Source organism: Camellia sinensis, chromosome 10, assembly GCF_055761805.1.
Source record: "Camellia sinensis isolate YWXY chromosome 10, ASM5576180v1, whole genome shotgun sequence".
In the NCBI taxonomy this organism is placed as follows: Eukaryota; Viridiplantae; Streptophyta; class Magnoliopsida; order Ericales; family Theaceae; genus Camellia; species Camellia sinensis.
The window spans coordinates 160,755,115-160,772,182 of record NC_138970.1 but is presented as its reverse complement, the minus strand read 5'-3'; the positions used below and the strand labels follow the sequence as shown (position 1 = coordinate 160,772,182).

At 35.0% G+C, this 17,068-nt stretch overlaps 1 protein-coding gene and 1 pseudogene across 1 annotated transcript; one reads left to right on the top strand and one right to left on the bottom strand.

Moving 5' to 3' along the window:
* Nucleotides 1-932: 932 nt before the first annotated feature.
* Nucleotides 933-1,706, bottom strand: LOC114268185 (Acyl-CoA N-acyltransferases (NAT) superfamily protein). The gene has a single exon (XM_028209298.2). It carries the CDS (start codon nt 1,578-1,580, stop codon nt 957-959), a length of 624 nt encoding a protein of 207 aa, XP_028065099.2. The 5' UTR covers nt 1,581-1,706; the 3' UTR covers nt 933-956.
* A 10,671-nt stretch (nt 1,707-12,377) lies between these two features.
* Nucleotides 12,378-14,234, top strand: LOC114268186 (6-phosphogluconate dehydrogenase, decarboxylating 2-like; annotated as a pseudogene).
* Nucleotides 14,235-17,068: the final 2,834 nt, after the last annotated feature.

Sequence of the window (17,068 nt, the reverse complement as noted above, 5' to 3'; positions counted from 1 at the left end):
GCATCCGCCATTTCCATCTTCATCTTCTTACTGTTGGTACAATTATTAGAGTCTTGAATTTGAAGTTGTGATTTCAAATCTTCCACTTTGTTTTTGAGCTATGACTTGCTGTGATACTAATTATCAGTGCCTGCCAACAAACCATTTCAAGAACATCACAAGAAGTGGGAATACAAACCAGAGTCACAATTCCATGGATCTGAGCTTCTTTAGCTCTCTTACAGATATAAAACTGAAGTTGATGACCACCGGTTAACCAAACTAGAGACCCAGAACTAAAAGCCTTCCCGGGAACTCCATCTCCGACGTCTCCGATCATCTCCGACGATCTCTTCCGCGGCAATGGTGACCAGAAGTCCGATTCCGTCGCCGGAGATAGACTAGGGTTCCAAGCTCCTTCATTCCAGTCGGAGAATGCGTCAGTGCCTCCGTGATCGACGGCGGATTTTAGGGAGAGGAGAGAGAGGCCGTCGGAAGAGAGAGAGTGTGTGAAGTTGAGATTTTGGATGCAAATGAAAAAAACATAATAGGAGCAGAGAGAGTTGAGACATTTGGAGAAAATAGAGCTGAGCTGAGCTGATATATGTTTAGAGAGACAAGACAAAGAGTCAAATTTCTCTGATATATGTTTAGGGACCTTAGACATCAAAAAATAGTTTTGTGGATCTCTTCCATTACGAAAAGTGGGAGAGGGACCCTAGACTAATTTTCCCCAAAAAAAAAGTCAACTTTTTTTTTCTTTTTTTTGATTTTTGATTTTAAAATGTGTATAAAAGAAAATATGTGATGAGATTTAAATAAGTCAATAAGTCATGGCGTACGGACATGACATTATGACATGAAACCATGCAATTAAACATGCATTTTTATTTATGCCAAAAAAAGCATTTTTACACAATTCAAATATTTCAATAATGAAAATTTTAAATCAATTTCAAAATTAAACATAAATTTTTTTATTTCCTCTTTCTCGGTTTTGTGGAATACACCATACCTCGAATCCCATCCGGATCCGAAACAAAACCCAAGGGCCTATAAAACCCCAAAACCCGGGGCTCCGAATACAGCGCAATGTTGGTAATCCCTTTCCGTAACAGCTCGGTGACCAACCTCTCGACGACAGCCTTCCCTAAACCAATCCCCTGGAACGATGGGTCCACCACCACATCCCATATGATGGCGTTAAACACCCCATCCCCCGTAGCCCTAGCAAACGCCACAGGCTTCTTCGTCTTCTGGTACTCGATCCAAACCAGAGAATCGGTGTTTTCAAGCGCTATTCGGATCTTGTTCGGGTCACGCCTCGGGAACCCGACCGCCACGAAGACGGAGTTGAGATGGTCGATGTTGAGGTCGGAGGCCGAGCTCCGGAGGTTGAATCCTCGGGATTCGAGATCGCTGTCGGAGACGGAGTAGTCGTTGTTGTTGTTGATGGTCGGAAATTGAGCAGAAACGGCGACGTTTCGGGGGGGTTTGGTGGTGGAGAGACGGAGAGGTGAATGGAGAGGGATTGAGGAGATGTGGTGGTTGTGGTGGTGGTGGGTAGGTAGAATCTGCATTTGCATGAATGCAATTTGCATTGTATTATATATAGATGTATCTTTTTTCTTTTTCTATGCTATCTATGTTTTTGTATTGCTCAGTAAGTCTGGTGGTTTGGTTTTTTGTTTTGTGTATTTATCTTGTTAGTTAGCTGATGTGTGTGGTTCTCCTGGACTGTTTGCACATTCCTACCTGGATTGGATGCTTGTTGGGTTGTTGATCAACTCTTCCGAGTGGTACAATTGAGGGAAACCATCTACCTTATAATTAAAAAAATAATTTTTTTATTCACAACTAAAAAAAAAATTAACATAACTATAACATGAGATATGATTAAAAATCTCATAAATTATACTTAAAATAATATCATAATTAAAGAAAAAAGTGACATAACTAAAGGTGCGTATAATATATCTTTTTTAAAGGGGTGTATATTAGAATTTCTCATAATTGAGGGATGAAATTATTATTATGATAATATTAAGTTAAAAGATGTAATATATATTATATAGAAAAAATTAGTGAAACATCATTTTCTAACTTTGGGTAGTAGAAGATGTTCAATATTTTTTTTATTAGTTAAAATCCCTCGAAGAAATTTCTTTAAAATTTTTAAAATTTCTCTGTGAAAATATTGGGGGATTTCAACTATTATGAAAATATTGTATATTGTTTATTTTATAAAATCTTAATATTAGAGATCTTATGTGACACCCCAAATGATTAATTAATTTTAAAATTGCGTTAATATCAACAATATATATATATATATATATATATAATATGTTTAATTTTATAGTTATATGTGCTAAAATGTAATTTAATTACAGAGTCATTGTGTCCTATTAAAAAAATGGTACATAATAAGGGTGAGCAATGGATATTCCGATCCGCCCAAACTGATCGAGTCGAATCGATCTACTGCATTTTGGATTGATGTGTGATAACGAGCGGATGGTTGCAGATTGATCTTTTTCCAATCCGTCTAGATTTGGACAGATGGGGAATTTGAAGTTCCTTCGACCGCAACCGAACTGTCAAACCACGAGCACCTTTAGTAATTTATAAGATTTTGTATTTTCAATTTATTTAGATATTCTAATTGTATTTTTAATTGAAAAAAAGTTTAAATATTCTATTGTGTTTTTAATTTGGAAATCATTTTATCAAATGACAAGTGTTGATATTTGGTATTTTTGTGTGAAAAATATAAGGCTTAATTTTATAATTTTAAAAAAAATCAAATTAAATAATTTTTGAACAAAAAAAAGTAATGAAATTGTTTTGATAATGTATATTTTTTTTATATACGTATTTATTATTGGTATTTACTTGATAATCTTTTAGTTATATTGAATTGGATTGTTATAAAAAAAAATATTGACAAATTGTTGTATTATGTTCAAAATTTATAAAAGTTTAAACTGTCAAACCGATTCGTATCCATCCGTTAATTTACCAATCCGCTCAATCCACATCCGTCAATTCGGCGGACAGATACGGATTGATTTTTTTTAATCTGCCAATCCAGCGGATGGATAGCGGATTAGAAATTTTTCAGCCGCAACCGAACCGTGAATACCCTTAACATATAATTATTTTAAGATTTAGGCCAAAATAAAATTAAACTTAAAATTGGGCTAAAGTGAAATGAAACCTAAAGCTAAGTAATTATTGGAGATAAGTGTTAAGTCTAATGGATAAGGATGTGTCTAGAGCAACGTGTCATGATCTGGCATCCTCATGGATTGATATAAATAGGGAGCAAGGGTTGGTAAGTTGGAAGCAAGGAAAAATAAGGGAGGTTGGGTGCGGTAAATGGGAGTAAAATTAGGGATCCCTATTAAGGTAAGTAACATGTGTTCAAAAAAATTAAGGCGAGTAATATTATATATTGAATAAAATATTTTATATATATCTTGAGTTATTATAAATTATTTGTGCAATTCATGTTTTATAAATTATATTACTATTTTAATTATTTTATGAACCCTATTTGCTAAAATTTATGGATATGATTATTTAAATTTTAGAAATTATTGGACGATGAGTATATAAACATTTATTTTTTTGAGAACCACCACGGGAGTCTCATATCTTGGGGGACTTAAATAATTATTGGCCTCTGATTGGTCACTTTATGGCCTTCTGTTTGTTATGGATCCATTGATCTTTGTTCTGATTTTCACTTCGATAACCTCTATTCTGATTTTCTTTCTGTACCGTGATTATGGCTATTTTATTTATATTCTGAAATTCATTTATGCTATTTAAATTATTGATTAACTCCAATTAAATAAGATACGATGCTTTAGCCTAAATAATTATTTATAATAATTTTGTGCCTTATATTCTTACTATAATATTTCTTACTCTATTATGTGATTCAACAATGATTCATCTCATTAAAAATATCACCACTAATAGCACTAATGCATTAAAAAAGTAAAAAAAAAAAAAAAAATACAACTCCAAGATCAAAATGTCACATTATTAATGACGGAACCCACTACTACCTAATTAGTGGGAGCACTAATTAATTCTCCCAAGCATTTTTCTTATGTGATTATACTCGTCCCTTTTCAAGTGATGTTATGTAAGGAAAATTGGTAACCTCGTGTACTATTCTTTGACTTTGATATGTTTGATATTGCTAGCTTTGTTTAAAGTTCTTAAATACTACTACTACTTTAGGCAGATTACTACGAATCTGCCTACTACTACTTTCTTAGTTCTTTTTCATTATTTTTATATTACTTTTTTCTTTAAGAATATGCCTATTTGTGATGTGTTGGCGTAAGAATTAAGATTCAAACATGTAACTGTTTTTATGTTATGTGGGGTTTTTGCTAGTTACTCTTCCTCTTTTTCTTCTTTTCTTTTTCATTAATTTGAACGAAAATTTCGTTAAAATATTGATCTAGTGTGGAACACTCAAATCCTTACTCTCTATCCATCTAAAAATAAATAATAAATAAAAACCCTTACTCTCTTTTTCCATCAAATCTCTGTGAAAAATTTCAAACTTGTTCAAAAAACTAGTTTTAACCATTTTTATGAAAGAAAATCATTCCCAATCCTTACTCTTTCTAAAATTTCATCAAATTTGTGCAAAAATATGATTGTTGGAATTTGGTTCAATCTTGATTTGGTGAAATTTTTGCACCCTTGATTTGATACAAATGATCGGAGCTCACTTTTAGCTCTTTATTTATCAAATTTGAATTTGATGAAAAAATTGCTGAAAGATAAGAGATGCACTTAGAGCATCTCCAATGGTGAACCAAATTTTTTATCAAATTTAAGTAAAAAAAAGTCAATTTTCTCAATCTGATATGCCTTGCTCCAACCGTGCATCAAAAGGGAAGGGTCGACCGGTAAGGGCAATTTTTTATTTTTATTTTTTTTTACCTATTTGAACATTTTTTGACCGATTTGAACCTACCTATTTGAAAGGGAACCAGCCGACCAGTGGGTCAACCGGCCAGACAACCGGTTGGTTGACCGGTTGGCCCACCTCAACGGTAACGCACAGTGAAATGGTGAAATCTTGAGCCTGTTCTCAGTTGATGAATTTTTTGTTCAATTTTCATTTTGATACCATTTTGGTGAAACCATTGGAGCTCCAAAAAGTGACTTTTTCACCAAATTTCAAATCTGATGCAAAGTTTAATGAACCGTTGGAGATGGTCTTAGTTGGATCATTTTTTTTGGTCATATATTATTAAGAACCACCGGCAAAGTTTTGAAAAGCGGTTGTAGTCGCCGTAACAGTTGCGGTGGCGCGATTGCGATTGCGGTAATCGGAACTGTGATTTTTTTTTTTTTTGCACAATTTGAAGAAAACTTACCGATACGCATATTTTTTTTTTTCATCTTTTAGAATCACATTTATTAGGATTTAAAATAAATTTTGATCAATTTTTATTAATTTTTAAGTATGATCTAATATATTTCATATTTTCAAATCACTATAAAATGAACTTTTTACATTTTATTTCAATAGTTAATGACTTTAAAAATAACTGATTTTAAATGTCTACAAATTATTTTTGACCAATACTTGAACTAATTGAATAAAACATATTCACAATTATTAAATGAAATGACTATAAAAATAAAAATTATGCCGTAAACAAAAATTATTTTGGAGGCATTTTTTTAGACAACACTTTACAGGTAACTAAATAAAATTATTTACAATTAAGTATTAAATGAGATGATTATAAAAAAAAAAAATTGTGCCATAAACAAAATATATTTTTGATTTTTTTAAAGATATTTTTTAGGCAACACATTACAGTAACAAAATAAAAAAGATTTATAATTAAATATTAAAATAATTATAAAAATAAATACAACCACAGTTTATATATTTTTTATTTTACATGCTAATGTAATGAAATATAAATTAAAAAAAATTATAAAGAAAATAAATTCATATAAAATTTTTCTTTGGACTTGGTTCACTTGAGTATTTATTCTTTTTTTGTAAGTTTTTATTTATTTATCTTTTAGGAAATGAAGTTATTCGAAATATTATAAAAGAGTGCAATGGTGTGTAACGGACCATTACGGCCGTTACGTAACATCGAAATAGTCGTTGCACATGTGAATTTCTGTCACATTGCTATAGCGGCTATAACATATGGCGATAACCACAATAACCATTATATAACGAAATTACATAACGATTACAACTACTTTTTAAAATCTTTACCTCCGGTCAAGAATTTTTAGCTTCTTGTTTTATTTGCGATCGTGTAGAATTGGAATTAATTTGGATTCGTAAAATTAGTGGGAATGTTGACTATTTTGAAATTTTTAGATCTTCCCAAACAAATTTTTGCTTTTTGACTTATTTAGCCCCAAAAAAACCTTTTTAGCTGATCTCAAACAGGTTACGTACTTTTTAGTGTAGGACAATCTTCACTGTATTTAAAATAATTAAATTCTGTTGTGTACTAAACAACAACCAGAATATAAAGAAATAAAGGAAAGGAGAGAATTTGTTTGATTACAAAAAACCAAACTCGAAATAAAAATAAAAATAAATAAATGAAAAACAGATTTTATTTTGTTACAAAAACAAAATTAAAATCTGATTTAAATAAATAATAAAAGACTGGAAATAAATTAAATAACTTACTTGATTTAATATCTTCGAATTATAACCTGATCAAGTCCAGTGTTTGACACTGTGTCCTTAAGACAGATTCGTCCTCTCTACGGTGCTTTCAGAAATTGGACGTCTATCTCCTAGGATGAAATGATCTACTACAAACAATAGCAACACTACAAATTGTTTGCCTTACGAACACACTAAGTGTTTACACTCTTTCTTTCAGAAAATAAATGCAGCAAAATGCAGAGATTTATAGCAGAGAATGGAGTACGAAAATTGGAGTGAAATCCAAATGGGAGGCTAGTCTATTTATAGGTGTAAAGGTGGCTATTGGTTTTGAATTGAACAGGTATGAAACCTGTTGGTTTTGAATTCAAACAGATTTGAATCTGTTGGGTTATATTTCAAACAGATAACAAAACGGGAAGGGCCCTGTTTGGGTGTGTAATAATACCAGACTGGTTTATTTCGGGAACGGCCCTGTTTGGATGTACAGTAAAACCAAACCAGTTTAATTTTGAATTATGGATTTTATTTTACCAAAAAATAAAATTAAATTCAAATGTTTTTGGCCAAAAAAGATTAGTATTGGGCCGAACAAGCCCAACCTAACCTCACACCACGCACCCGCACCCAAGCCCAGGCCCAGCCCAGCCCGCCCGACCGGACGGACGGCGGCGGCGGCGCGTGCGCGCATATGTGGTGATTTTTGGATCCAATGGGTCTAGCCCATTTTGCCCATAAACCTCTCCCTCTAAAACACTTGGGTACCCCTTGGGGCACACCCCAAGTACCAAACCCAAGCCTTATAAACCCATTCAAAACCTCCCACCAAATCAAAGTGGGACAAGCCATTTTACAACCTTAAGGAATTTCCACCAAAACTCCATTTCCATGGAGCACACTTTGGCTTCAATTTCCCATTCACTCAGTAATGGTTTTGAGCAACCAAATATACCACGTGAATCACAACGCAGCATAGAACGCGTTACCACTTAGACCAGTGAAAATTGACGCACGGGGCCCACCTAAAAAATAGACCGAACTTAGGATAAAATTCTAGTTTTACCCAGAATTTATAACAATTTCCAACAATCCCCCACATGAATGGAATTTGATGACAACAGAAATGCAACAATATGTAGATTTATCGAAAGATTATAAGTCGAAAATATCTTGCATCAGGATAAGTAGTTTTCGGCCTTGAACCTTCCTTAGTGATAACCTATCGGACTTACTGGCTAACCAATGGACGCGATGCCTTGAATTGTTCAGCCATTTGTGTAAGCCAAGACAATAGATTTCACACAAAATATCTTCTAACACAGCGTGGTTCTCACTGTTGTATTCATTTTGGCCTTGAACGTGCCTGGTTTTCATAAGTGTTTCGAGAGAATTTAGCCTCTTCATTCTCATAGAACCGGCCCCAGTTCAACACTCATATAGGTGATTTTTATTGTGAGTATCTCTTTATACTCGTCTTGATTTATGCCTCAATCAAGATATAAGTAATCATTAAAAGTAAAGCCTATCCTTATACCCCTGCATACAACATATGTTGCAGATATCACTCTCACCATAGGAATGGGTAGGGATTTTTTTTAATCCCTTGGTGATTTCTGGTAAGCCATACATAACTTAGTTGTCCCTTTGAATTTAGTTCTTGGGATCTCCAGTCATATAAGTAGGGTTACCATTATGACGACTCTTATGTAATAGGCTTTAATCTCATCCCCTTCGATGAACTATACACTAGCTCTTTTGTCAAACCTTTTGTTAACGGATCCGCAATATTCTCTTTAGATTTTATATAATCTATTGAGATTATTCCGTTTGACAACAATTGCCTTACGGTATTATGTCAACGACGAATATGTCGTGACTTACCGTTATACATATGATTCTGTACCATGTCTATTGCAGATTGACTATCACAATGAATGCAAATAGCTGGCACAAGTTTTGGCCACATTGGAATGTCTTCTAAGAAGTGACGAAGCCATTCTGCTTCTTCTCTTGCTTTGTCCAAAGCAATGAACTCGGATTCCATTGTGGATCGTGCGATGCAACTTTGTTTCGTAGATTTCCAAGAAACAGCAGCGCCTCCTAGAGTAAAGACATATCCACTTGTGGATTTTGAATCTTTAGTATCCGATATCCAATTTGCATCACAATAACCTTCAAGTACTGCTAGATATTGAGTAAAGTTCAAACCAAGATCACGGGTGAATCTTAGATATCTAAGAACCCGAATGATCGCTTTCCAATGATCTTCTTCGGGATTAATAGTGTACCTACTCAATTTACTAATAGCATAAGCTATATCAGGACGAGTACAATTCATTAGGTACATTAGGCTTCCAATGATTTGGGAGTATTTTAACTGAGACATTACATCACCTTTATTTTTCGATAAATAAAGACCGATGTCTACAGGTGTTCTAGCTAAATTCAAATCATCCTTGATAAATTTATCAAAAATTTTCTCAATATAATGAGATTGAGATAATGCATATCCGTCAGATGTTTTAGTAATTTTCATTCCTAATATTACATCTGCGACCCCTATATCTTTCATATCAAATCTTTTGTTAAACATTTGCTTAGTTGATTTGATCATGTTTTGACTGCTTCCAATGATAAGCATGTCATCCACATAAAGACAAACTATGACATATCCTTGGTCAGTGTTTTTAACATAGACGCATTTGTCACATTCGTTTATCTTAAACCCATTAGCAGCATTGCATGATCAAATTTTTCATGCCATTGCTTTGGTGCTTGTTTTAATCCATAAAGGGATTTTACAAGTCGAAAAACTTTCTTTTCTTGCCCTGATACTACAAACCCTTCGGGTTGCTCCATATAAATCTCTTCATTTAGATCACCGTTTAAGAAAGCTGTCTTAACATCCATTTCTAAATTAAACAACGTTGCTATAGAAATAAGCATGCGAATGGATGTTATTCTTGTCACAGGAGAATATGTATCAAAATAGTCCAGACCTTCCTTTTGTCTGTAACCTTTAACTACAAGTCTTGCTTTATACTTGTCAATTGAACCATTTGCTTTCATTTTTCTCTTGAATATCTATTTATATCCAAGAGGTTTAGAACCTGGTGGAAGATCCACCAATTCTCAAGTATGATTTTGCATAATAGATTCAATTTCATTATTAACAGGCTCTTTCCAAAAGGTGCTTCAGGACCTGTCATTGCTGCCTTAAAGTTTTGAGGTTCATTTTCTAACAGGTATGTCAGAAAATCTGGACCAAAGGATTTTGATGTTCTCGCTCTCTTACTTCGTCTTGGTTCATCATCAGTTAAATCCTATTGGTCGAGACTATTACTAGTCTCTTGTGTTTGATTGTCATTAGTTTCTTGACTTTGTGTACAATCATCAGTTCTTTTCTATGAACTTAATTCCTGTCCTTTCTTGTAAGGAAAGACATGTTCAAAAAACACAGCATTCCTTGACTCTATAATAGTGTTTATATTTATATCAGGTATTTCTGATTTATAAGTCAGAAACCGATATGCACTACTATTCTGAGCATAACCAATAAACACACAGTCTACTGTTTTTGGTCAAATCTTAGTCTTTTTAGGAACAGGAACTTCAACTTTCGCCAAACACCCCCACACTTTTAAGTATTTGTAGGAAAGTGGTCGATCTTTTCACAATTCATAAAGAATGCTTTTGGTTTTCTTGTGGGGTATTCTATTAAGAACATAATTAGCAGACAATATTGCTTCCCCCCACAAGTTATGTGGTAAGCCTGAACTTAGTAACATGACATTCATCATTTCTTTTAGGGTTCTATTCTTCCTTTCAGCAATTCCATTTTGCTGTGGAGAACAAGGTGCTGTAGTTTGGTGAATAATGCTATGTCGTGCACAAAATTCATTTAATGGTGCATCATATTCACCACCCCTATCACTTCTTATATAAATCAATGAATTTCAAAACAAATTCAAGAAAAAACCAAAATAATTATGACTACTCAAATCAGAATTAATGTTTTGACAAAATCATATCCTCATAAAAAATTTGCCTAAGAATCAAACAATTCAAAAACCCATTTCATTGTATACATTCTTGCAACTCAATAACAAATAAATGTCATTGTCATAAAAATATTTGTGACAGAAGAAAATTAAATTATCTCAACTAATTAATGCAAGAGATACACCCCCATATTAATAAAATGGTTCATGATTTAACAAATTCTACTACGCAAGTAAATTAATTATTAATGACATCTCATGTCACATAATTCAAAATAAACTAAAAATCGACATAAAAGATTTCTTAAATTTATTTTCCAATTAAATGGAACGATATAACTACATACATCTTCATGTTTAAATTTCTCTAGTGTTTAAACACCCATTCAAAATTGATTGGAAAAACTCAAATTAATCAACATAACAATTTAACATTCCAAATCACATGAAATTTTTGTTAAGAAATAACTTGAGTTGACATCATACATGCATATCAAACGCATCAACTAAAAATAATAAATTAACAAAATAAATTAATCATGCATGATCCCAAAAGTTGCATCATGAAATAAAAAGATTCTCAACTCATAAATAAAATTCAATGCATTTTGAATTTCAAACTCCAAAATGACAAAACATACCTTCATTTAATAAGTTTGATTTGTACATAAATAAACTAATTAAATATGCATGCAAAAGTCCTTGTGAATATATATATATATATATATTATTCCAACTTATATGCAGAAACTATTCACAACTACAGATCCACACACAGAAATGTAAAAATGATTCAAAAAACCAATAAAGAAACTAAACTTGCCACAAAGGTTTCTTTGTAATAAAAATGAAATTTGTTTGTAAATTAATGTTTTACTCCAGAAACAAATTCTCCCATGTACTACGATAAAGTCAAAAGAACTATGATAAATTAACAACATTAATTTTCTAGTTACTAAAACCAGAAAATAAATTATAACATAAAATAATTTTATTTTCCTTGTTATTTAAACTAGTAAAAATAAAATACCGAAATAATATCTGATACAAAAAATCAGAAAAATAAATCACAATTTAATTTTCTAGTTACTAAAATTAGAAAATAAATTATAACACAAAATCATTTTATTTTTCTTGTTACTAAAACTAGAAAATACTGTAATTTTATTTTTCTTGTTACTGAAACTAGAAAATAAAATACCACAAAACTATCTGATTACAAAAATCAGAAAAAACACAAAATAATTTTCTAATTACCAAAACCAAAAAATAAATTAAAACACAAAATAATTTTATTTTCCTTGTTACTAAAACTAGAAAATAATATAATTTTATTTTCCTTATTACTAAAACTAGAAAAATAAAATACCAAAATAATTTTCTGTAACACCAAATAATATTATGCAATTGTTAATGACACAAGTATATTACTACTAGTTGTTAAAGAAAAGAGACAGTATATTACTACTATCTGTCAAATAGCATAAATCACTATTTATTTTTCTAACCAGAATATTATTTTAAAAACACAAAAAATTAAATACAATAAAAATACCAAAAATAAAATACGAAATCTGTCTTAAGATGGCATCGGATTAAAGTAAACCATTTCCAACATCTAGGTGGCATCGGATTTAACCATTTCCAACATCTAGTGGGTGGCATCGGATTTAAGTAAACCTGTGGAAACTTTTGTCTGTTTCTGCTATGATTCCTTCTTTGATGGTATACAGTGGCACTTTTCCAATGCTGCTCAATATTTTTCTGTTGCTTTCAAATGTACCTGGAGTGGACCTTTCTGTTAATAACTGATACATTGAGCAGGGAAAAATAAATGGCTACCCTGACAAGAATTGGTCTTGCTGGCCTTGCTGTCATGGGCCAAAATCTCGCCCTCAACATTGCTGAGTAAGGATTCCCTATTTCTGTTTACAACCGAACCACTTCAAAAGTTGACGAGACAGTTGAACGAGCCAAACTTGAAGGAAAGCTTCCCTTGTATGGCTTTCATGATCCTGAATCCTTTGTTCACTCAATCCAAAAACCTCGATTTATAATAATGCTTGTTAAGGCTGGTTCACCTGTCGATCAAGCCACCAAAACTCTTTCCGTTCACACGGAGAAAGGAGACTGTATCATTGATGGTGGTAATGAGTGGTATGAGAACACTGAGAGGAGAGAGAAAGCCATGGCTGAGTTGGGTCTGCTTTATCTTGGTATGGGAGTTTCAGGTGGTGTGGCGGGTGCACGGCATGGGCCCTCTTTGATGCCTGGCGGTTCATTGAGGCATACAAATACATAGAAGATATCCTTCTTAAGGTGGCTGCTCAAGTACGTGATAGTGGCCATTGTGTTACTTACATTGGGAAAGGTGGATCTGGAAATTTTGTTAAGATGATTCACAATGGGATTGAATATGGTGATATGCAATTGATTGCTGAGGCCTATGATGTATTGAAATCAGTTGGCAAGCTCTCTAACGAGGAATTACATCAGGTTTTCTCAGAATGGAACAAGGGGGAACTTCTAAGTTTCATGATCGAGATTACTGCTGATATATTTTCAATTAAGGATGATAAGGGGGATGGGTATTTGGTAGACAAGGTTCTAGATAAAACTGACATGAAGGATTCTGGTAAATGGACAGTTCAGCAAGCTGTCTGTTGCAGCACCCACTATAGCTTCGTCTTTGGATTCAAGATTCCTTAGTGGGTTGAAGGATGAAAGGGTTCAAGCCGCCAAGGTCTTCAAATCTGGTGGGGTCGATGACATCCTCACTGACCAAGCTGTTGATAAGCAGAAGTTAATTGATGATGTGAGACAAGCACTTTATGCATCCAAAATATGTAGTTATGCCCAGGGAATGAATTTGATACGTGCAAAGAGCACAGAGAAAGGGTGGGACTTAGAACTTGGGGAACTGGCTAGGAATTGGAAGGGGGGTTGTTGCATTATCCGTGCTATATTTCTAGACCGCGTTCAGAAGGCTTATGACCAAAACCCAGATCTTGCAAATCTTCTCGTGGATCGAGAGTTTGCAAAAGAGATAATCGATCGACAGTCTGCTTGGCGAAGAGTTGTCTGCCTTGCTATCAACTCAGGCATTAGCACTCCTGGTATGTCTTCTAGTCTTGCTTATTTTGATACGTACAGGAGAGAACGGCTGCCTGCTAATTTGGTCCAGCTCGAAGAGATTACATTGGTGCTCATACTTATGAGAGGATTGATATGCCGGGGGCTTTCCATACCGAATGGTTCAAGATCACTAAACAGTCAAAGAACTGATTTCTGTTGGTTGTCTTTTACCATCAAATGATTGTGTTATACTTAATAATGTTCCTTTTCTGACTGAAAATGGATACCTGCTATTATGTTTGTCTTATCTATGAGGTTGAATTTTCAAGTCCCGAGAACATTGTATTTGTATTTCTTTTTGAAGTCTATTTGGGAATATTTCTAGCTTTCTTTCACTGTATTAAAGAATCTAATCCTTTTAGCCATACCATTTTACAGAATGAGCATATTTGTTTCCCATTGGTTTCAAGGAGCCATTAATTTTCATGGAGTGCTTGTTGATTTTTTTTTTGGATAAATAGGGTGATTGTTGAAGTATAAAATCTTGAACTTTTTTGTTTTCTTATTTTCCATTCTTTTTATTTTTGAATTGTGTACAAATGTTCACTAATGATTGTATATATCTATCCATTGTGTTTTCATACTTGATTCTATCAATAACATGTTTTGCCCTCTTTTTCTTCTTCCTCTTCTTCTTCTTCTTTTTATTTATTTATTTTTTATTTTTAAGATAAAGAGGAGATTTGAAGTCATATTTATATGTAAAAAGAGTCCTCCAGACCTTTCATGTCCAGGCTGTTAATGTGGCAAGGATCAATGCCATTTGTATTCCAACCTTCCAGGTGCTAGGTGCTTCTAAAACTTTCTCATGGAAAGTCACATTGAGAATTAATTATCACAATCTGGAATGTATAGAGAAAAATATTGTAAGGCCATTTGCGTGGTGATTGTCACAACAGAACAATTTGTGCAAGCAAAGGAGCCCAGTGCTTTAGTAGTTTGACTCAGTGAGTGGTACTCACTGGGGATTTGGCAAGTTTTGTTCAATGACTAAGTTGGGCATTGCCACTCTATGTAGTTCCGCAGAAAAGGTGAGGCCTTTATCAGGTGTCTGTGACACTCTAAATGATTAATTATTTTTAACACTGTATTAATATTGTGGGGATATATTTTCTGAGTACTAACACGTGGCAAGGTGACGCCGATGTGTCAGCGGAGGTGCCACGTGTCCTGGTCATTATGCTGAGATTATCTCGGTGTTGCCGAGGATATCTCCGAAGATATCAGAATCCGAGATAAACGGATAAGGGACAAGAGTCCTAGAATGAAGATGAGACTTAGTCAAGATGAGGATAAAGCTCTTAGGGAGTTTATCTTTATCTCTTCAGGAGTCCAAAGTAAGTACTGAATGAGAGTCCATAGAAGTCAGGCTTCTAGTGGGACTAGGATTGAGTTAACTATAAAAGAGAGGCACCCCTGTGGGTCTAAGATACACATTTTATGCTTAGAGCATTGAGTTTAGCATTATTGATTATCTTTGAGGGATATACTGACTTGATCGTCGGAGTGCCCTCGGATGGTAGAACCACCGTCAGAGCCTTCTCTTTCTGTTACAGGTTAGCTGAAGCCATCTATCATGCCAGTGCTCTCTAGCTGATTACTAAACGGGCAGTGTGATCAGAAAATCACCTACACAATTTGGCGCCGTCTGTGGGAAATTAGAAGAATAGATGGCCAGTAACGGACAGAAGGAAAAGATTGGGGACGACACTCCTGCTGGGAGTGGCAGACCAATCGACCTTGATATCGAATGAGACAACCATAATGCAGAAACTCGTGACCAGGGCCATGGAGAGAAAGACATCGGCCAAGAGGGCGACACTTCGAAGAAGACAGACCAAAGCAAGTACTATAACGAAGATAACCTCCAGCTATGGAGGGATAGGTGCCTGCGAAGGGATGAAGAAGTAAAAGACTTGGCAAACAAGTTGGTAGACCTGAAGTCGGTCGTCAACTTCATGATGCAAAACAATGTCATGCAACCACCGTACCCGCTGCAGGACACGCCGAATCCAGCAACTAAGGCCCAGAAGGGAGGAAGGAAAATAATCCCCGAAGCCCCTCAGCACACCAGGAGCGGAAGGCACTCTCACCGACCTTCCAGGGAAGTCGGACGAGAGGAGCCGAGACGAGAGGAGTCCCGAAGGACGTATCACACGAAAGACCCAGAGCCCAAAGAACATCGGTATGTTCAAGGGTAGACGCTCTGCTTTGACACAACCCATAGAGAAAGATCAAAACGGGCCCACCACGAGGTCGAAAGTAGTGTGCCGAAAAGATTGAAGTCCAAAGATAGCCGAGCTCTAGGGAGGAGTAAAGAAGACTTGAGAGATTACGTTAAGAGGAAGCAACAGAACGCTGAACCGAGGTAACTTCCCCGGTTAAGCCAAGGACACCATTCTTGGTAGAACTGGACAAATTTGAAGTACCAAAAAGATTCAGTATGCTGAGGTTCCAAATATATGATGGTAAGTCAGATCCCAACTTTCACGTTGGACTATACCTGAATTCAATGGCTTTATATAGTAGGAACGAGCCATTGCTTTGCAAAGTATTCCCCTCATCCTTCGGGGAGATTGCATCAGATTGTTCCATAAACTACCGAAGAGAAGCGTAAAGACTTGGGAAGGCCTGGCCGAGATATTTGTGGCCAGGTTTGTGAAGAACAAACTACAACCCTTGAGGGTCGACGCACTGATGGCTTTAAAAATCACCAAGTATGAAGGCCTTAGGGCCTACGCAAAAAGGTACTACGAGGTGTTCAATCGAATACCCGAATGCAACCAAGAGGTGGCGGTTGTGTCTTTCAAGAACGGACTGAAAGATGACTGCCCACTACGGAAGTCTTTGGCAAAGACATTGCCAAAAAGCATGGAAGAACTCATGGCGAGAATAGAGAAGTACGCCAGAGCCGAGGAGGATACGTCGGGAAACAAAGAGACAAAACAAGAGAAAGGAAACGGCTCGCCGAAGCGAAGCCGAGGTAACAATGGATCGATCAAACAAGAAACAGAATTGAGGGCTAAACAGGCAGTGACGACTGTGTTCCGAATCCCGGTCCACAAAGTCCTGGATCAAATACGAAACCAACCCTATTTTAGAGCACCGACAAGAGCACCAGGGAAATTTATGGGAAGAAACGTCGGTAGGTGTTGTGCTTACCACAGTGAAGAAGGGCACCCAACTCAGGGTTGCAGAGCCCTAAAAGCACACTTAGAAGACTTCGTGAGGCAAGGCCATCTGAGGGACCTTGTCGATG

Bases quoted from the DNA above. Each gene is read 5' to 3' on its own strand.
- LOC114268185 (XM_028209298.2), bottom strand. From the start codon at position 1,580: ATGCAAATTGCATTCATGCAAATGCAGATTCTACCTACCCACCACCAC.